The 22333-nt window shown below is 44.3% G+C and overlaps 1 protein-coding gene across 1 annotated transcript in view; it reads left to right on the forward strand.

Annotated features, from left to right (window-relative positions):
* LOC126161267 (uncharacterized) overlaps positions 1 to 22333 on the forward strand; it is a 181267-nt gene that overhangs the window by 146037 nt on the left and 12897 nt on the right. The window contains exons 4-5 of the mRNA XM_049917006.1: positions 1253 to 1444; positions 12486 to 12594. Of these exons, the coding sequence (XP_049772963.1) occupies positions 1253 to 1444; positions 12486 to 12594 (301 nt within the window). The remainder of the gene's footprint in view (positions 1 to 1252; positions 1445 to 12485; positions 12595 to 22333) is intronic.

Below are 22333 nucleotides of genomic sequence, written 5' to 3' on the forward strand. Positions count from 1 at the left end.
AGTCTTGTTTTGCAGGGTGAGAGGTTAGGCCTGGAACATGATGGTGCACAGCATCTCGGGCATGCGGGCTCGCATAAGTAGCAGGTGTAGTTGTTGTTGCTGTTTGTCTGACTAGTCTTGTTTTGCAGGGTGAGAGGTTAGGCCTGGAACATGACGGTGCACGGCATCTCGGGCATGCGGCCTTGCATACGTAGCAGGTGTAGTTGTTGTTGCTGTTTGTCTGACTAGTCTTGTTTTGCAGGGTGAGAGGTTAGGCTTGGAACGTGATGGTGCCGGTATCTCAGGCATGCGGGCTCGCATAAGTAGCAGGTGTAGTTGTTGTTGCTGTTTGTCTGACTAGTCTTGTTTTGCAGGGTGAGAGGTTAGGCCTGGAACATGACGGTGCACGGCATCTCGGGCATGCGGCCTTGCATACGTAGCAGGTGTAGTTGTTGTTGCTGTTTGTCTGACTAGTCTTGTTTTGCAGGGTGAGAGGTGAGGCCTGGAATGTGACGGTGTTCAGCATCTCAGGCATGCGGGCTCGCATAAGTAGCAGGTGTAGTTGTTGTTGCTGTTTGTCTGACTAGTCTTGTTTTGCAGGGTGAGAGGTGAGGCCTGGAATGTGACGGTGTTCGGCATCTTGGGCATGCGGGCTCGCTAAGTAGCAGGTGTAGTTGTTGTTGCTGTTTGTCTGACTAGTCTTGTTTTGCAGGGTGAGAGGTGAGGCCTGCAATGTGACGGTGTTCGGCATCTCGGGCATATGGGCTCGCATAAGTAGTAGGTGAAGTTGTTGTTGCTGTTTGTCTGACTAGGCTCGTTTTGCAGGGTGAGAGGTTAGGCTTGGAACGTGATGGTGCATGGCATCTCAGGCATGCGGGCTCGAAAAAGTAACAGGTGTAGTTCTTATTGCTGTTTGTCTGAGTAGTCCTGTTTTGCAGGGTGAGAGGTGAGGCCTGGAATGTGACGGTGTTCGGCATCTCGGGCATGCGGGCTCGCATAAGTAGCAGGTGTAGTTCTTATTGCTGTTTGTCTGACTAGTCTTGTTTTGCAGGGTGAGAGGTGAGGCCTGGAATGGAACGGTGCATGGCATCTCGGGCATGCGGGCTCGCATAAGTAGCAGTTGTAGTTCTTATTGCTGTTTGACTAGTCTTGTTTTGCAGGGTGAGAGGTGAGGCCTGGAATTTGACGCTGTTCGGCATCTCGGGCATGCGGGCTCGCATAAGTTGCAGGTGTAGTTGTTGTTGCTGTTTGTGTGACTAGGCTCGTTTCGCAGGGTGAGAGGTGAGGCCTGGAACGTGACGGTGCTCGGCATCTCCGGTATGCGGGCTCGCCAGCTGCGGCTGCGGCCCCTGTCCTCCAGGGTGGACTTCGAGCTGCTCTTCCCGTCGGTCTCGGCCACTGGCAACTACCGCATGAACGGCACCTTCGCCAACTCGATCCACGCCTTCGGCGAGGGGCCCTTCAAGTAAGTCCCAGTCGGGAACACAAAAATCCTACAGAGTGATGAACGGCAAGAATGCATTATATCTTGTCCATTTATTATGAGCAAAGATGGGTTATTACTACACTGGCGTAAATGGAAAGTGTTACACTATGGAGCATCAGTTTGATATTTATCAAATTTTGTGGAGCTGCCATCACATAAGACTATAACAGATTAAACTGTCGATAAGTTTTCTTCGTGTCATTTGCAAAAGCTACAAATTTACCAAAGACAATTCCATTTTCCGCCTTGGCGGAAGTATGAGTAAGCCCTTGGAAATGGTCCAAAAATGGTACAAATGGCTCTGAGCACTATGGGACTTAACTTCTAAGGTCATCATTCCCCTAGAACTCAGAACTACTTAAACCTAACTAACCTAAGGACATCACACACATCCATGCCCGAGGCAGGATTCGAACCTGCGACCGTAGCGGTCGCGCGGTTCCAGACTGTAGCGCCTAGAACCGCTCGGCCACACCGGCCAGCCCTTGGAAATGGAATATCGCCGAATCAGCAGAGGGTATGAAATAAATGACTGCAATAATAACACAGCCAAAGTGCAAAATGAAATTGTCTTGTGATTAAACCTTCGTTCCGTTCGGAATCGACGTCCAACATCGGTATCAGAATGAGATGTCACCCTCATGGGCAAGACTATACTCGTGTATTCATTGTGGAATTTCTTGCCATACCTAAAACCATAAATTTTTCAGTTAACGTAAAATTATTGGACGAAGTGTCAACAAAACGACTACTCAGATTGGCAGATTATGTTCAGATGTGTGTAAAATCTTATGGGACCTAACTGCTAAGGTCATCCGTCCCTAAGCTTACACAGTACTTAACCTAAATTATCCTAAGGACAAACACACACACACCCATGCACGAGGGAGGACTCGAACCTCCGCCGGGACCATCAGATTAGCAGGTAGAATCTGTGAGATGGCGGGAAAACTCTGCACAAGCAAGACATGTTCATAAGCTTCGACGACATGGAAAAAGCGGTCAACAATGTAAAATGGTGCAAGATGTTTGGAATTCTGAGAAAAATAGCAGTAAATTATAGGGTAAGACGGGTTTTATACAAGAAGCAAGAGGGAACAATAATACTGGGAGACCAAGAATGAAGTGCTCGAATTAAAAAGGGTGTGAGACAGGTACGTAATCTTCCGCCCCTACTGTTCGATCTGCACATCGAAGAAGCAATGAAGGTAATAAAAGGAAGGTTCCAGAGTGGAATAGAAAAGCAACTGGAACACTCAACAGAGGAAAGTCCGCTGGACCTGACGGGATACCAATTCGATTCTACACAGAGTACGCGAAAGAACTTGCCCCCCTTCTAACAGCCGTGTACCGCAAGTCTCTAGAGGAACGGAAGGTTCCAAATGATTGGAAAAGAGCACAGGTAGTCCCAGTCTTCAAGAAGGGTCGTCGAGCAGATGCGCAAAACTACAGACCTATATCTCTGACGTCGATCTGTTGTAGAATTTTAGAACATGTTTTTTGCTAGAGTATCATGTCGTTTTTGGAATCTCAGAATTTACTATGTAGGAATCAACATGGATTCCGGAAACAGCGATCGTGTGAGACCCAACTCGCTTTATTTGTTCATGAGACCCAGAAAATATTAGATACAGGCTCCCAGGTAGATGCTAATTTTCTTGACTTCCGGAAGGCGTTCGATACAGTTCCGCACTGTCGCCTGATAAACAAAGTAAGAGCCTACGGAATATCAGACCAGCTGTGTGGCTGGATTGAAGAGTTTTTAGCAAACAGAACACAGCATGTTGTTATCAACGGAGAGACGTCTACAGACGTTAAAGTAACCTCTGGCGTGCCACAGTGGAGTGTTATGGGACCATTGCTTTTCACAATATATATAAATGACCTAGTAGATAGTGTCGGAAGTTCCATGCGGCTTTTCGCGGATGATGCTGTAGTATACAGAGAAGTTGCAGCATTAGAAAATTGTAGCGAAATGCAGGAAGATCTGCAGCGGATAGGCACTTGGTGCAGGGAGTGGCAACTGACCCTTAACATAGACAAATGTAATGTATTGCGAATACATAGAAAGAAGGAGCCTTTATTGTATGATTATATTATGTCAGAACAAACACTGGTAGCAGTTACTTCTGTAAAATATCTGGGATTATGCGTACAGAACGATTTGAAGTGGAATGATCATATAAAATTAATTGTTGGTAAGGCAGGTGCCAGGTTGAGATTCATTGGGAGAGTCCTTAGAAAATGTAGTCCATCAACAAAGGAGGTGGCTTACAAAACACTCGTTCGACCTATACTTGAGTATTGCTCATCAGTGTGGGATCCGTACCAGATCGGGTTGACGGAGGAGATAGAGAAGATCCAAAGAAGAGCGGCGCGTTTCGTCACAGGGTTATTTGGTAACCGTGATAGCGTTACGGATATGTTTAACAAACTCAAGTGGCAGACTCTGCAAGAGAGGCGCTCTGCATCGCGGTGTAGCTTGCTCGCCAGGTTTCGAGAGGGTGCGTTTCTGGATGAGGTATCGAATATATTGCTTCCCCCTACTTATACCTCCCGAGGAGATCACGAATGTAAAATTAGAGAGATTAGAGCGCGCACAGAGGCTTTCAGACAGTCGTTCTTCCCGCGAACCATACGCGACTGGAACAGGAAAGGGACGTAATGACATTGGCACGTAAAGTGCCCTCCGCCACACACCGTTGGGTGGTTTGTGGAGTATAAATGTAGATGTAGATGTAGATGTAGAAATCCAGTTTGACAGGATGTCAATGGTAAGATTCGTTGATGACATTGCTATCCTCTGCGAAAGTGAAAAATAATTAATTGTAGGACGTATTGAATGCAATGAACAGTCTAAGGAGAACAGAGCATGGATTGAGAGTAAACCAGAAAAAAAGTAATAGGCTAAGAAGTAGCAGACATGAGAATAGCCAAACCAAACATCAAAATTAGTGATAATGGAGAATACCCCTTGACGGACGAAGCAAATGGAATATAAAAAGCATACTAGCACAAGCAAGTAGGTCATTCCCGGCGGAGAGAAATCTACTGGTATCAAACAAAAGCCTAAATTTGTGAAAGAAATGTCTGAGAACGTACATTTGGAGGACAACATTGTATGGTGCTGAATCATGAACTGTATGAAAACTGGAACGGTGCTACAGAAGAGTTTGGAAAATTAGTTGTACTAATAAGGTAAGGATTGAGGAGGTTCTCCCCCAAATGGACGAAGAAAGGAACATATGAAAACATTAACACGATTTTAAGTCATGTACTTCACTTAAAATCGTCGTGAGGCACAATTGCAATTAAAAATACGTTGTCTCTCATCTTGTTTTGGTTGTAGAGCATCGCCACCCCAAGGGAGTTTCGTCGGGTGGGGAAACAAAACCCGAAATGTAATGTAAAACGTGAACTAGCCATCTGAAAATGAACCTACCGGTTCGAAACCGGTAACGGCGCTGTTTAAACAAATAAATAGCATTGTAAAAAGTAGCTGGCTGCTGTAATCTTCTGTGTAAGAGGCAACCTATATAACAATAGTTTCTTATTGCAGAAAAGGAAAGGAACAATGAAGATATAAGAGTGCTTATTGAGACATGCAGCAAGGACAGTTGTCATATGATACCTTAGGTACCATCAGAATGAATTTCATTCTTTTAACAAACTGCTATTGATGTACATGAAGAGATTCGCGCATTTGACGCAGTAACGAAGAAGCACCACACAGTCAGCTAATGCTCTTTTATCGTACTTGCACCACTCCACTATCTCTCTCGGATTTTACACTCCTCACTGGTCGTGACCCGCACAGCTGCTCTGACTGTTGCGGCTATTCTCTCAACACTATGCTTCCTGGCAGGCTCAAATGATACAAAAGATGATATCAAATCAGACACATGTGGTAGTTACACCAATAAAGGTAAGACGCTTACATCGAAAATAATATAATATGCACACTTACGTATAACATACTAAAATATATCAGATAGATTATATAATGGTAAGACAGAGATTTAGGAACCAGGTTTTAAATTGTAAGACATTTCCAGGGGTAGATGTGGACTCTGACCACAATCTATTGGTTATGAACTGTAGATTAAAACTGAAGAAACTGCAAAAAGGTGGGAAATTGAGGAGATGGGACCTGGATAAACTGAAAGAACCATAGGTTGTAGAGAGTTTCAGGGAGAGCATAAGGGAACAATTGACAGGAATGGGGGAAAGAAATAAGTAGCAGAAGAATGGGTAGCTTTAAGGGATGAAATAGTGAAGGCAGCAGGGTATCAAATAGGTAAAAGGACGAGGGCTAGTAGAAACCCTTGGGTAACAGAAGAACTATTGAATTTAATTGATGAAAGGAGAAAATATAAAAATGCAGTAAATGAAGCAGGCAAAAAGGAATACAAATGATATCGACAGGAAGTGCAAATTGGCTAAGCAGGGATGGCTAGAGGACAAATGTAAGGATGTAGAGGCTTATCACACTAGGGGTAAGATAGATACTGCCTACAGGAAAATTAAAAAGACCTTTGGAGAAAGGAGAACCACTTGCATGAATATCAAGAGCTTTGATGGAAACCCAGTTCTAAGCAAAGAAGGGAAAGCAGAAAGGTGGAAGGAGTATATAGAGGGTCTATACAAGGGCGATGTACTTGAGGACAATATTATGGAAATGGAAGAGGATGTAGATGAAGATGAAATGGGAGATATGACACTGCGTGAAGAGTTTGACAGAGCACTGAAAGACCTGAGTCGAAACAAGGCCCCGGAGTAGACAACATTCCATTAGAACTACTGACAGCCTTGGGAGAGCCAGTCCTGACAAAACTCTACCATCTGGTGAGCAAGATGTATGAGACAGGCGAAATACCCTCAGACTTCAAGATGAATATAATAATTCCAATCCCAAAGGAAGCAAATGTTGACAGATGTGAAAATCACCGAACTATCAGTTTAATAAGTCACAGCTACAAAATACTAACGCGAATTCTTTATAGACGAATGGAAAAACTGATAGAAGCCGACCTCGGCGAAGATCAGTTTGGATTCCGTACAAATGTTGGAACACGTGAGGCAATACTGACCCTACGACTTATTTTCGAAGAAAGATTAAGGAAAGACAAACCTACGTTTCTAGCATTTGTAGACTTAGAGAAAACTTTTGACAATGTTGATTGGAATACTCTCTTTCAAATTCTGAAGGTGGCAAGCGTAAAATACAGGGAGCGAAAGGCTATTTACAATTTCTACAGAAAGCAGATAGAAAAGGGATGTGAAAGGGAAGCAGTGGTTGGGAAGGGAGTACGACCGGGTTGTAGCCTCTCCCGGTTGTTATTCAATCTGTATATTGCGCAAGCAATAAAGGAAACAAAAGAAAAGTTCGGAGTAGGTATTAAAATCCATGGAGAAGAAATAAAAACTTTGAGGTTCGCCGATGACATTGTAATTCTGTCAGAGACAGCAAAGTACTTGGAAGAGCAGTTGAACGGAATGGACAGTTCTTGAAAGGAGGGTATAAGATGAACATCAACAAAAGCAAAACGAGGATAATGGAATGTAGTCGAATTAAGTCAGGTGATGCTGAGGAATTAGATTAGGAAATGAGACACTTAAAGTAGTAAAGGAGTTTTGCTATTTGGGGAGCAAAATAACTGATGATGATCGAAGTAGAGAGGATATAAAATGTAGACTGGCGATGGCAAGGAAAGTGTTTCTGAAGAAGAAAAATTTGTTAACATCGAGTATAGATATAAATGTCAAGAAGTCGTTTCTGAAAGTATTTGTATGGAGTGTAACCATGTATGGAAGTGAAACGTGGACGATAAATAGTTTAGACAAGAAGAGAATAGAAGTTTTCGAAATGTGCTGCTTCAGAAGAATGCTGAAGATTAGATGGGTAGATCACATGACTAATGAGGAGGTATTGAATAGAATTGGAGAGAAGAGGAGCTTGTGGCACAACTTGACTAGAAGAAGGGATCGCTTGGTAGGACATGTTCTGAGACATCGAGGGATCCCCAATTTAGTATTGGAGGGCAGCGTGGGGGTAAAAATCGTAGAGGGAGACCAAGAGATGATTACACTAAGCAGATTCAGAAGGATGTAGGCTGCAGTAGGTACTGGGAGATGAAGAAGCTTGCACAGGATAGAGTAGCATGGAGAGCTGCATCAGACCAGTCTCAGGACTGAAGACCACAACAACAACAACAACGTATAACATATAAACTCTGAATTAAACATACCTACACATTTCTTTTCATATGAGTTACATGCCTTGCTGCATACGGAAGAAAAGGGGAACCAGCAGAAAAATGCTCCTATTGGAGCACAAGAATTGCGAATAAATTCCTGTTTATTTAAAAGACTGTGACCGAAAACTGGGTTCCCAGCTGCCTCATTCTCCCTTCCTCAGAACCTTTAAAAAATTTTTCACAAATTTTGGCATGCCATCATATTCGCGCGTTTTTATGCTGAAAGAGAAGACATTGTGTTGTAGAAAGACGAAGGAGACAATGGCAGTGTGTGAGAAAGGGAGGACACAGTGACAGGGGAACATAATTCACAGTGACAGAACAGTGCTAGGAAAAGGGTGAAGGTATTAGCAGTAAGAGAGAACAAGAGTGAAACAACAACAGTGAGAGGAGACCGTAGTAGTAGGAGGACAGAAAGGTGGGGACTGTGGCAGTGACACAGGAGACAATGACAGAGAAACACAAAGAGAAAGTGACAATGAGTTGGGCTGAATGAGTGACTGGAAAAGAGCAACTGGGGTGGATGAGTATGGGCGACATACAACGATGGACTAGGAGATGTGAGTGAGTTACAGTTAGGGTAGCTTGTTGGAGTTTGAGGTGAGTTGCATGTAAAAAAAGGCGCGCATATGTTCGCATTCCGAACTTTTCAGTATATTTTTTAAAGGAGCTGAGGAAGGTACAATGAGGCAGCTTGTATCCCATTTTTCAGTCAGAGTCTTTTAAACAAACAGGAACATACATTGATAGGCCAGAACGTTATGACCACCTACCCAATAGCCGGTATGTCCACCTTTGGAAAGGATAACAGTGGCGACGCGTCGTGGCATGTAAGCAATGAGACGTTGATAAGGCGCTGGAGGAAGTTGGCACCACATCTGCACACACAAGCCACCTAATTCCCGTAAATTCTAGGAAGGGGGGCTATGAGCTGTGACGCCATGTCCAATCGCATCCCAGAAGTGTTCGATCGGTTTCAGATCAATTAGGGAACTCGGCACTGGTTTTTCCCCGAACCACTCCATCACACTCTTGGCTTTGTGACATGGCTCATTAACTTGATGAAAAATGCCACTGCTGTCGGGTGTATGTGGCCTGCAACCAATGTACAATACTCCTTGGCCGTCATGGTGCCTTGCACGAGCTCCACTGGACCCAAGAATACTCATGTGACTGTCCCCCAGACTTCGACCATAGATACTAGTAGACTGGCCTTGCTGTGCAGAAGCTATACGGCTGGTGTGGATCCAACATAAACCACGTGACTGTTGGCAAAACGTGGCGGGATTTCAAATCAGCGGTCTGCCATCCTATGTTTGTATCGGATTTTCCCCACATTTCTCAATTGACTGCCAAACGCATCCAACAAAAACTACTTTCTTATTTGTGAAAAATTATGCCAGAACTACATTTGACCTGGATTTGTTCAAAGTACCATTTATAAAATCTAACAAATACATCGAACGCCACTCTGGTGGGCAGTGGGACGAAATTACTATAAACTATCAATTATAGTAAAATGTCGTTAAAATTCTTTTAAACAGCAAGAGTGGGCTCGTGTCAAAACTTTAAACATTGTATTCGCCACGTTTCGAGCTTTAGTCACTTATAAAAGAAAATGGGCTATGGGAATTATGTCAATTATAGGTGTCAAAATTGTTTACTTTAGGAGCAGGTCCATTTTAGAGTATCAATTTTAGGTGCACTTCAAAGATTCAGTTCCCACTATTCTTACAAAAGTTTAAACTATTAGTTTAAAATAATGATATTTTAGATGAAAGGTGAGACTTTGCAGTTTCAGAAAATATTTTTGGAGCCTAGGTTTAAAAATGACAGACACTGTAAATACAAATTATAGATACACATTGTAAATAATAACTAACCTATCAAAACACTTCTCCTCGAAGTGCTTCGAGCAAAGGCGCGTATGTGCAAACGGCTTAAAGTTTTTCCGTTTCAAGGCCTGTATCCAAAGCTGCCTTCGGTTTTCATCCTTACAGAACCTATGAGTAGGAACGAGAAACAGTTATACTTACTTCTGTAACCGAATCGTCACAGATACTTTCCAAAATGTAATATGAGTCTGAGTTTACAGGCATCACTTTCAACACTTTAATTTACGTGATACTCTATTTCAAGTGTAAAAAACATATAAAAGTCACTTCAGCAGATTTCAATAAACGCATCTGTACTATCTTAGACACACTTACACGTGAAATGTAATGCCATTTCCCCGACAAAACGCTGAGTACAGCCATAAGCGCAACAGGAAACAACCATGTTTTGCCAACATTCACGTGACTTCAGCCCAGAGATGTTGGAACCACGAAAATGACGTCAGGGCCAGTCTATTATATTTATGGTCGAAGCCCCCAGAGCATAATGGAGCCGTTCGCCAGCCTGTCTTCGTGCTCCAGTACAGGTATCGAGGAAGACGACGCATTTGCGCCTCCCCATCGGCATGATGAAGAAGGTATCGGGGTTCATCAGTCCGTGCAACGCCCTGCCACTGCGCCAACGTCCAGTGCCGAAGGCCACGTGCCCATTTCAATCGTAATTGCCGATGTCGTGGCTTAACATTGGCGCATGCGTACGTCGTCGGCTGCAGTGACCCACCGTTAGGAGTGTTCGGTGTTCTGTGTGTTCAGGTACGCCAGTATTCTAAAAATGGTTCAAATGGCTCTGAGCACTATGGGACTTAACATCTAGGGTCATCAGTCCCCTAGAACTTAGAACTACTTAAACCTAACTAACCTAAGGACAGCACACAACACCCAGCCATCACGAGGCAGAGAAAACCCCTGACCCCGCCGGGAATCGAACCCGGGAACACGGACGTGGGAAGCGAGAACGCTACCGCACGACCACGAGATGCGGGCACGCTAGTATTCTGCTTGCCATTAAAGTCTGACCTTAGTTCCGACTCAGTTCGCCGCCTGTTCTGTTTTACCAGTCTGCCCAGCCTACGACGTCCGACATCTATAATGAAGGATGGCCGCCTAAACCCACGTCGTCTAGACGTGGTTTCACCTCAGTTTTGCCACGTGTTGAAGAAGCTCACTACACCACTCCTCGAACACCCGACAAGTGGTGCAGTTTCCGAAATGCTCGTGCTGAGAGTCCCGGCCATCACAATCTGCCCTCGATCAAACTCGGGTAGGTTGCTCGCCTTCCATGTTGCACACATGGGCAGAGCGCCAACAGATTCTACAATCCATGTGTTTGTCATTCCCTGTCAGGTTACGCTGCTTTCGCCTGGACCGGTTTAAACAGATAATAGGTCGGTGGTCATAATCTCCTGGCTGATCAGTCTACTCGCATTTTCTGTGCTCCGATAGGAGCATTTTTCCACTGGTGGAATTGCTGAACGAGTAATTCCAGTTATATACGAACCTACTAAATACAACATTAAACAGCAAATAATAACTAGTAGCGATTTTTTTCGATATATCTGTGGTGTCTTGCTGGAGAAATGGAGGCTTTGTAGATTCAATAAAAGATTGCTACTGGTCACGCTTAACAAATACAGGGCTATTACAAATGATTGAAGCGATTGCATAAATTCACTGTAGCTCCATTCATTGACATATTATCACAACACACTACAGATACGTAGAAAAACTCATAAAGTTTTGTTCGGCTGATGCCGCACTTCAGGGTTCTGCCGCCAGAGCGCTCGAGAGCGCAGTGAGACAAAATGGCGATAGGAGCCGAGAAAGCGTATGTCGTGCTTGAAATGCACTCACATCAGACAGTCATAACAGTGCAAAGACACTTCAGGACGAAGTTCAACAAAGATCCACCAACTGCTAACTCCATTCGGCGATGGTATGCGCAGTTTAAAGCTTCTGGAAGCCTCTGTAAGGGGAAATCAACGGGTCGGCCTGCAGTGAGCGAAGAAACGGTCGAACGCGTGCGGGCAAGTTTGACGCGTAGCCCTCGGAAGTCGACGAATAAAGCAAGCAGTGAGCTAAACGTACCACAGCCAACGGTTTGGAAAATCTTACGGAAAAGGCTAAAGCAGAAGCTTACCGTTTACAATTGCTACAAGCCCTGATACCCGATTACAAAGTCAAACGCTTTGAATTTTCGGCGCGGTTGCAACAGCTCATGGAAGAGGATGCGTTCAGTGCGAAACTTGTTTTCAGTGATGAAGTGATGGGGTTATGCGAAAGATTCAGTGTTTATACCTCCTCTAGCAAGAAACGTGCCAGAACTGCGAGCTCGCATCCACGATGCTTTCGAACTCATTGATGGGGACATGCTGCGCCGAGTGTGGCAGGAACTTGATTATCGGCTTGATGTCTGCCGAATCACTAAAGGGGCACATATCGAACATTTGTGAATGCCTAAAAAAACTTTTTGAGTTTTTGTATGTGTGTGCAAAGCATTGTGAAAATATCTCAAATAATAAAGTTATTGTAGAGCTGTGAAATCGCTTCAATCGTTTGTAATAACCCTGTATAATGCAGGTAGCTGTATCACGTAATCCAAGTAATGCATGAAGCAGAAATTTTTCGCACTAGTGAGCTTCTGGATCCTGCGACATTTGAGCACAGGTCAGCCATGGTTCCCAGCTTCAACGTAGTCATTTATTCCAACCTGTTGCTCTGAACTCATCTTTGTTCTCTGAAGTATTCCTACACTGGCAATTAATCTGAAAAATATTTGAATTATTCTTTTCTTTCAATATACCTGCGTAGCGCACATACTTAGTATGAACAGTTCAAAGCGCATACTGATATTAATTTCTTTACTTACAGCATAACTGTTAAAGACCTGAATGCCACGGGTTTCGTGATCGTCGCGCCAGAAGGAGACCACCTCAAGGTGAAGGATGTCTTCGTCGAAGTGAATCTTACCAGCCTGCAGGTGAGATACTGTTTCATGCTTCGCAGCAGCACCCTATCTCAGCTGGAGAGTTAACCGAATCTTCAGTTGTGATTCTGTACTAGACGATACAAGTAACACGTTCCTCGGTAGTGAAGTCCGTTACACACTTACATCTGAAAAGAGACGTTAGATATACACGAGATGTTAAACGAGAAATAAAGAAACAAATACCATACTTCTGATCTTCTACTTCACAAAATACAGAATCGAAATGTATCGGAATGTATTTTATAGTTACGAGAAATCACGGATTGTTAAATCAAGAGTGAACCGAATACAATGCTAGAAATAATTTATTGGCTTTCAGAACTTGTCTGTACAGCCAGCTAATCACAGGAATTATTACATTGCAATTCGTTTTGAGATTTCATACGGTAGACATTATTTAAGTTTCTAGAATGCAAGGTTCGCAGGAGAGCTTCTGTGAAGTTTGGAAGGTAGGAGACGTGGTACTGACAGAGGTAAGGCTGTGAGGACGGGGCGTGAGTCGTGCTTGGGTAGCTCAGTGGTAAGGTAGTTGGCCTTTGGCTGTGCTGCGGTGAGGACGCGCTGTTTGTGTTTCTGCCGCGGAGCGAGCGCTCGTGTTGTTTACATCGTACTCGGCCGTTTAGCGCGTGCCGTACTCAGCATATAGATCACTATGGCGCACCAATACAGAAAATCGACGCTCAAATTTACGTTCCGCAACGAATTTGCACGCATTCCTCAGTTCAGACAAGTTGAGATACCCTTCTTCCCCTATAATCTTCTATAAAATTGTAAGAACATTTTCACATTAATTCACAATATGTACGTGGAAAACAATTAGCATCACTTAGACAACATAATTTTTAGTGGTTTTCAGTCCAACAGTTATCTAAATGCAATGACATGCGGCACTTTACTTACGTGGCGCATCGTTCCGATTTTGGCCCGTCACAGTCGGGACTTGAGCTATAGGACGCTTAACAGTACTTGGTGAGATGCGAGAGCGGTTTTTCCGCCTAAACGAATATGTAATTCTGAAATTCCGTTTTATCTAAACGCGGCATCAGTTTTGTGTAGCTGTTTTTTTGTTGTGCTATTGCAATTACGTGCCACTGTCTTGCTCTACAAAGATTTAATACATTGTACTTAGCCACAATAAGAGAACAATATTATGTGCAACGAATTTGAGGCCCGCATCTCGTGGTCGTGCGGTAGCGTTCTCGCTTCCCACGCCCGGGTTCCCGGGTTCGATTCCCGGCGGGGTCAGGGATTTTCTCTACCTCGTGATGGCTGGGTGTTGTGTGCTGTCCTTAGGTTAGTTAGGTTTAAGTAGTTCTAAGTTCTAGGGGACTGATGACCATAGATGTTAAGTCCCATAGTGCTCAGAGCCATTTGAACCATTTTTGAACCAACGAATTTGAGATCTATTAACATTCGCATACTTCGCATACTTCCAATACTTCCATATTAAGACACAGAAATACACTATGTGTTCAAAAGTATCTGGCCACTCCCAAAAAATATGCGTTTTTCATGTTTGGTGCATTGTCCTGCCACCTACTGCCAGGATCTTCATATCAGCGACCTCAGTAGTCATTCGACATCGTGAGAGAGCAGAATGGGCCACTCCGCGGAACTCAAGGACTTCGAATGTGGTCAGGTGATTGGGTGTAACTTGTGTCATACGTCTCTATGCAAGATTTTAAACATTTCTAGGTCCACTGTTTCCGATGTGATAGTAAAGTGGAAACGTGAAGGGACGCGAACAGCATAAAAGCGTACAGGCCGACCTCGTCTGTTGATTGAAAGAGACCGCCGACGGTTGAAGAGGGTCGCAATGTGTAATAGGCAGACATCTATCCAGACCATCACACAGGAATTCCAAACTGCAAGTACTATGACAGTTAGACGGGAGGTGAGAAAACTTGGATTTCATGGTCGAGTGGCCACACATCACGCCGATAAATGCCAAATGACGCCTCGCTTGGTGTAAGGAGCGAAAACATTGGACGATTGAAGAGTGGAAAAACGTTGTGTGGAGTGACGAATCACAGTAGACAATGTGGCGATCCGATGGCAGGGTGTGGGTATGGCGAATGCCCGGTGAACGTCATCTGCCAGCGTGTGTAGTGCCAACAGTAAAATTCTGAGGCGGTGGAGTTATAGTGTGGTCATTTTTTCATGGAGGGGGCTTGTACCTGTTGTTGTTTTGGGTGGCACTATCTCAGAAGAGGCCTACCTTGATGTTTTAAGGACCTTCTTGCTTCCCACTGTTGAAGAGCAATTGGGGGATGGCGATTACATCTTTCAACACGATCGTGCACCTGTTCATAATGCACGACCTGTGGCGGAGTTGTTACACTACAATAACATCCCCGTAATGGACCGGCCTGCACAGAGTCCTGACCTGAAAGCTGCAGAACACCTTTGGGATGTTTTGGAACGCCGACTTCGTGCCAGACCTCACCAACCGACATCGATACCTCTCCTCAGTGCAGCACTCTGTGAAGAATGGGCTGCCATTCCCCAAGAAACCTTCCAGCACCTACTTGAAAGTATGCCTGCGTGAGTGGAAGCTGTCATCAAGGCTAAGGATGGGCTAACACCATATTGAGTTCCATTATTGCCGATGGAGGGCACTATGAACTTGTAAGTCATTTTCAGCCAGGTGTCCGGATACTTTTGATCACATAGTGTATGTTAAAATAACAACGTCGTTGATGGGAATAGAATCAATGCAATCAGTGACACGAATAACATGATACGTAGAGTTGTTTTATTTCCACACAGAGTCAAGTCAGTCAGTGTGGAGCTGAGATAACAAAATAAGAAAAAATATCGAAACTCAGCGAGAACTGCATGTTTGAACATAAATGAAGATGGTAGCCATGCCTGCAGATTGCGCTGTTGTACGAGGTGCATTCAAGTTCTAAGGCCTCCGATTTTTTTTTCTAATTAACTACTCACCCGAAATCGATGAAACTGGCGTTACTTCTCGACGTAATCGCCCTGCAGACGTACACATTTTTCACAATGCTGACGCCATGATTCAATGGCAGCGGCGAAGGCTTCTTTAGGAGTCTGTTATGACCATTGGAAAATCGCTGAGGCAATAGCAGCATGGCTGGTGAATGTGCGGCCACAGAGAGTGTCTTTCATTGTTGCAAAAAGCCAAAAGTCACTAGGAGCCAGGTCAGGTGAGTAGGGAGCATGAGGAATCACTTCAAAGTTGTTATCACGAAGAAACTGTTGCGTAACGTTAGCTCGATGTGCGAGTGCGTTGTCTTGGTGAAACAGCACACGTGCAGTCCTTCCCGGACGTTTTTGTTGCAGTGCAGGAAGGAATTTGTTCTTCAAAACATTTTCGTAGGATGCACCTGTTACCATAGTGCCCTTTGGAACGCAATAGGTAAGGATTACGCCCTCGCTGTCCCAGACACGGACACCATCATTTTTTCAGCACTGGCAGTTACCTGAAATTTTTTTGGTAGCGGTGAATCTGTGTGCTTCCATTGAGCTGACTGGCGCTTTGTTTCTGGATTGAAAAATGGCATCCACGTCTCATCCATTGTCACAACCGACGAAAAGAAAGTCCCATTCATGCTGTCGTTGCGCGTCAACATTGCTCGGCAACATGCCACACGGGCAGCCGTGTGGTCGTCCGTCAGCATTTGTGGCAGCCACCTGGATGACACTTTTCGCATTTTCAGGTCGTCATGCAGGATTGTGTGCACAGAACCCACAGAAATGCCAACTCTGGAGGCGATCTGTTCAACAGTCATTCGGCGATCCCCCAAAACAATTCTCTCCACTTTCTCGATCATGTCGTCAGATCGGCTTGTGCTAGCCCGAGGTTGTCTCGGTTTGTTGTCACACGATGTTCTGCCTTCATTAAACTGTCGCACCCACGAACGCACTTTCGACACATCCATAACTCCGTCACCACGTCTCCTTCAACTGTCGATGAATTTCAATTGGTTTCACACCAGGCAAATTCAGAAAACGAATCATTGCACGCTGTTCAAGTAAGGAAAACGTCGCCATTTTAAGTATTTAAAACAGTTCTCATTCTCGCCGCTGGCGGTAAAATTCCATCTGCCATACGGTGCTGCCATCTCTGGGACGTATTGACAATGAACGCGGCCTCATTTTAAAACAATGCGCATGTTTCTATCTCTTTCCAGTCCGGAGAAAAAAAATCGGAGGCCTTAGAACTTGAATGCATCTCGTATTTAACCACAAACGGTACCTGCAATGCGCGGGAATATATTCCAAATGTCATTCGTCGCCAAAAGAGTAGTCTCTGTGGTTGTGAGTGCATTATGCCGGAGCTAAGTAAATTCGAACGTGGGCAAATCGATGTTGCTCCAGTGGTGGGTGCTTCCGTACTCAAGGGATCCGAAGTGATTGGTGTTTGAAGAGTCACGGTGTCGACTAATTGTACCGCATACAGGGAAAGCGGAAAAACATCGTCCGATAAGACGCAACAGTGTGTGTTGAGCGATCGTGACAAGTGGGACATTGACAGGATTGTGACGAAAAAGAAGAGGACGACAGTTGAAAACATCACTGCAGAACTGAATGTCACACTCGCGAAACCTGGAAGCAGGAAAACATGAAGAAGGGAGCTCCATGAGCAGGGAACTGCAGGGCCAGCTGGAATTCCAGTACCACTTACCAGCGATGAAAATGACAGTAAGAGGGAAACGTGGTGCTGAAGCCGTCAAACCTGGACTGCAGAGCAGTGGATGAAAGCTATTTGTCAGATTAGTCTTGTTTGACACTGTTTCCAACTTCTGGCCGTACTTACGTCTCAAGAGTGACACTTGGTGGGGGTTCGGTGGCGGTTTTGGCAGCCATATCGGGTATTCCACGGGCCTCTTGGTTACTCTGAAAGGTCGCATTAGTGCCAAGGTTTATTTGACCATTTTGGCTGACCAGGTCCATCTCACGGCACAGTGTTTGTTCCCCAGTGGTGGTGCCGTATTCCAAGACGACAGAGTCCCTGTGCACACATCTCGCATCGTCCAGGACTGGTTTTGTGAGCACGACGAAGAACTGTCTCAGACAAGTGTGCCTGATCGCTGTCCACCTCCATACCTAAACTTGCCACTATTTTGCAGAAAGAATGGCATACGATTCCCGTGAAAACCACTCAAGTCCTGTATTCATCCATTCCGAGAAGACGGGAAGCTGTTTTGATGCCAACTGTTTTCCTACACTGTATTAGGCATAGTAATGTGTGTTTTTCGCGTTTCCACACTTTTTTCCATCCCTGTCTATAAATCAAAGAGTAACCTAATCAGAAGTACATTATCTATCATAATATAACATTTTGTTTAGTGTATATGGTCCGCTCAAGACCCGCCAGGGTAGCTGTGAGCACTAACGCGCTGCTTCCTGGACTCGGGTGGGCGCGCCGGCCCTGGATCGAATCCGCCCGGTGGATTAACGACGAAGGCCGGTGTGCTGGCCAGCCTGGATATGGCTTTTTGGCGGTTTTCCACATCCCTCTAGGTGAATACCAGGCCGGTCCCCACGTTCCGCCTGTTACACGGCTCGCACAGATCCGAACACATTCGAACTGTTCCATGGGTTACACCAGACACAGACAGTTGGGGTACACTAATTCTTTCCCAGGGGGTACGGGGTGGCGACGGGAAGGGCATCTAGCCACCCCTTGAAAATTATCATATCACATCCGATTAACCAGCAGACCCCACAAGTCGAATAAATGCTTGGAAAGAGAGAGAGATATGGTCTGCTCAAGATTACGCTTTATACAGTAAAATGGTGTATGGGCTCTATACAAGTCTTCAGATAGAAGATCTCACATTAACTAAATTACTTATAAGGAAAAGTAAGAGTGTTAAACTTTTATTGAGTCTCAGGTACAGAAAGTTTATTTTCCATGTGTACATATTTAAGGAGCTTGTTTGGGGACTGATGGGTGAATCAAGTATCAGAACACAACTGTTTTTCATCCATAAGTCTGCGAAACAGATGTCTCATAGGTATTGATAACTGGTAACAAACTCAATCACAATGTTTGAGATATCCGCTTAAACAGATATTTTTTTCTTCCTTTGCTTTCGTTACGCACCTTTCCTAAGGTAGACAGACAAATTTACTGTCGTATCAGTGAAAGATAGTCGTATGGTGAAAATGAGAACAAAAAGAGTGAAATCCAATGCTGACGCCTGTATATAAGAAGGATAGAAGGACGGATCCTCAAAATTACAGACCAATATCCTTAACATCGGTTTGTTGCAGGATTCTTGAACATATTCTCAGTTCGAATATAATGGATTTCCTTGAGACAGAGAAGTTGCTGTCCATGCATCAGCACGGCTTTAGAAAGCATCGCTCCTGCGAAACGCAACTCGCCCTTTTTTCACATGATACCTTGCGAACCATAGATGAAGGGTATCAGACGGATGCCATATTCCTTGACTTCCGGAAAGCGTTTGACTCGGTGCCCCACTGCAGACTCCTAAATAAGGTACGAGCATATGGGATTGGTTCCCAAGTATGTGAGTGGCTCGAAGACGTCTTAAGTAATAGAACCCAATACGTTGTCCTCGATGGTGAGTGTTCATCGGAGGTGATGGTATCATCTGGACTGCCCCAGGGAAGTGTAGTAGGTCCGCTGTTGTTTTCTATCTACATAAGCGATCTTTTGGATAGGGTGGATAGCAATGTGCGGCTGTTTGCTGATGATGCTGTGGTGTACGGGAAGGTGTCGTCGTTGAGTGACTGTAGGAGGATACAAGATGACTTGGACAGGATTTGTGATTGGTGTAAAGAATGGCAGCTAACTCTAAATATAGATAAATGTAAATTAATGCAGATGAACAGGAAAAAGAATCCTGTAATGTTTGAATACTCCATTAGTGGTGTAGCGCTTGACACAGTCACATCGATTAAATATTTGGGCGTAACACTGCAGAGCGATATGAAGTGGGACAAGCGTGTAATGGCAGTTGTGGGGAAGGCGGATAGTCGTCTTCGGTTCATTGGTAGAATTTTGGGAAGATGTGGTACATCTGTAAAGGAGACCGCTTATAAAACACTAATACGACCTATTCTTGAGTACTGCTCCAGCGTTTGGATCCCTATCAGGTCGGATTGAGGGAGGACATAGAAGCAATTCAGAGGCGAGCTGCTAGATTTGTTACTGGTAGGTTTGATCATCACGCGAGTGTTACGGAAATGCTTCAGGAACTCGGGTGGGAGTCTCTGGAGGAAAGGAGGCGTTCTTTTCGTGAATCGCTACTGAGGAAATTTAGAGAACCTGCATTTGAGGCTGACTGCAGTAGAATTCTACTGCCGCCAACTTATATTTCGCGGAAAGACCACAAAGATGAGATAATAGAAATTAGGGCTCGTACAGAGGCATATAGGCAGTCATTTTTCCTTCGTTCTGGTTGGAAGTGGAACAGGGAGAGAAGATTCTAGTTGTGATACGAGGGAGCCTCCGCACGCACCGTATGGTGGATTGCGGAGTATGTATGTAGATGTAGATGTAGATGATACATATCCTATTGCTATTCAGTAGTACCAAGATAGCGGTCGAACGACAAATTCCCATCTTCTTCAAACGCCGTAACTGCAGAGAAGCTTGTGATTTAACCCAGGATAAAGGTACATAACTGATAATAATAATTTTATGCAACCGGCCCTCCTTCATCAAAACTGGCAACCAAAAATTCCTCTCCTACTACCATCAGACTCGATTACCTTGAAGTCGAACGCTTCTGTCCTAGCACATGTTAGTAGCGTAGGCTATTATAGGGAAGTTCTACAGGGTGTTTCAAAAATGACCGATATATTTGAAACGGCAATAAAAACTAAGCAGCGATAGAAATACACCGTTTGTTGCAATATGCTTGGGACAACAGTACATTTTCAGGCAGACAAACTTTCGAAATTACAGTAGTTACAATTTTCAACAACAGATGGCGCTGCGGTCTGGGAAACTCTATAGTACGATATTTTCCACATATCCACCATGCGTAGCAATAATATGGCGTAGTCTCTGAATGAAATTACCCGAAACCTTTGATAACGTGTCTGGCGGAATGGCTTCACATGCAGATGAGATGTACTGCTTCAGCTGTTCAATTGTTTCTGGATTCTGGCGGTACACCTGGTCTTTCAAGTGTCCCCACAGAAAGAAGTCACAGGGGTTCATGTCTGGCGAATAGGGAGGCCAATCCACGCCGCCTCCTGTATGTTTCGGATAGCCCAAAGCAATCACACGATCATCGAAATATTCATTCAGGAAATTAAAGACGTCGGGCGTGCGATGTGGCCGGGCACCATCTTGCATAAACCATGAGGTGTTCGCAGTGTCGTCTAAGGCAGTTTGTACCGCCACAAATTCACGAAGAATGTCCAGATAGCGTGATGCAGTAATCGTTTCGGATCTGAAAAATGGGCCAATGATTCCTTTGGAAGAAATGGCGGCCCAGACCAGTACTTTTTGAGGATGCAGGGACGATGGGACTGCAACATGGGGCTTTTCGGTTCCCCATATGCGCCAGTTCTGTTTATTGACGAATCCGTCCAGGTAAAAATAAGCTTCGTCAGTAAACCAAATGCTGCCCACATGCATATCGCCGTCATCAATCCTGTGCACTATATCGTTAGCGAATGTCTCTCGTGCAGCAATGGTAGCGGTGCTGAGGGGTTGCCGCGTTTGAATTTTGTATGGATAGAGGTGTAAACTCTGGCGCACAAGACGATACGTGGATGTTGGTGTCATTTGGACCGCAGCTGCAACATGGCGAACGGAAACCCGAGGCTACTGTTGGATCACCTGCTGCACTAGCTGCGCGTTGCCCTCTGTGGTTGCTGTACGCGGTCGCCCTACCTTTCCAGCACGTTCATCCGTCACGTTCCCAGTGTAACCTCCCCCTCACTTATCGACCTTAATGACAGTGAAAAATGAAACCGCGTGTACCTAATGGGAATTTTGGAAAAGCAATCGTCACCGAAGTTAACCTGTCGGTAAAGAGGGAGGAAAGGGTTACATCTAAATGAAAGGAAAAGTGCTAATGAAACTGGTGGAAATTAATTTTGAAAAGGGGTAAAGTTACTCAAGAAAGTAAATGTGTGGCCGTTACGTCAACAATCAACTAGTGGTAATTAGATATTTGAGATTTGGGGAAAATTACGGTCGCCAGTCCTAAGGACTATTACTATAGTAACTGAAAAAGAAAGGTTATTACACATATAATTAGCACTAGAAGCATGGCAACTGAAGGTTGACACGTGTAGTGTGAAAACTGAAAGTTTGTCAGAAGTAATAAATTTCGCTACACTCTGACTTAATTTAGCAAAATAATTAATAAAGCCAGAAAATCGAAAGTTAATTTAGTGACTGAAGTTAATACTGAGCTTTCTTCCTGAAGCACATCGAAATTCAGTAAAATACGGTTAGTCTTGGACTACCTCAACAATCATTTCAAAAGCTACTTGAATCTACGCAATTTAGAAATACGAGATTTAACTTTGAACTTGAATTAAATGATTCTGAACAATTAACAATAGTAAAATTTAGTACATACCAAGCTGAGCTGCAGTCACAGGTAAGCTAAAATACGGTAACAAGCTCGCACTCTTAATTCGTGCTTGTGTAATCTGAATATTGTAGCCAGCTATGAATGCCATAACTGAACTTTAAATTAAAGCAGTGAAAACGAGTTAGCTACATTACTTTAATGCTGGCGTTTGAATTTCAATGACA

Source organism: Schistocerca cancellata, chromosome 2 (assembly GCF_023864275.1).
Source record: "Schistocerca cancellata isolate TAMUIC-IGC-003103 chromosome 2, iqSchCanc2.1, whole genome shotgun sequence".
Lineage (NCBI taxonomy): Eukaryota > Metazoa > Arthropoda > Insecta > Orthoptera > Acrididae > Schistocerca > Schistocerca cancellata.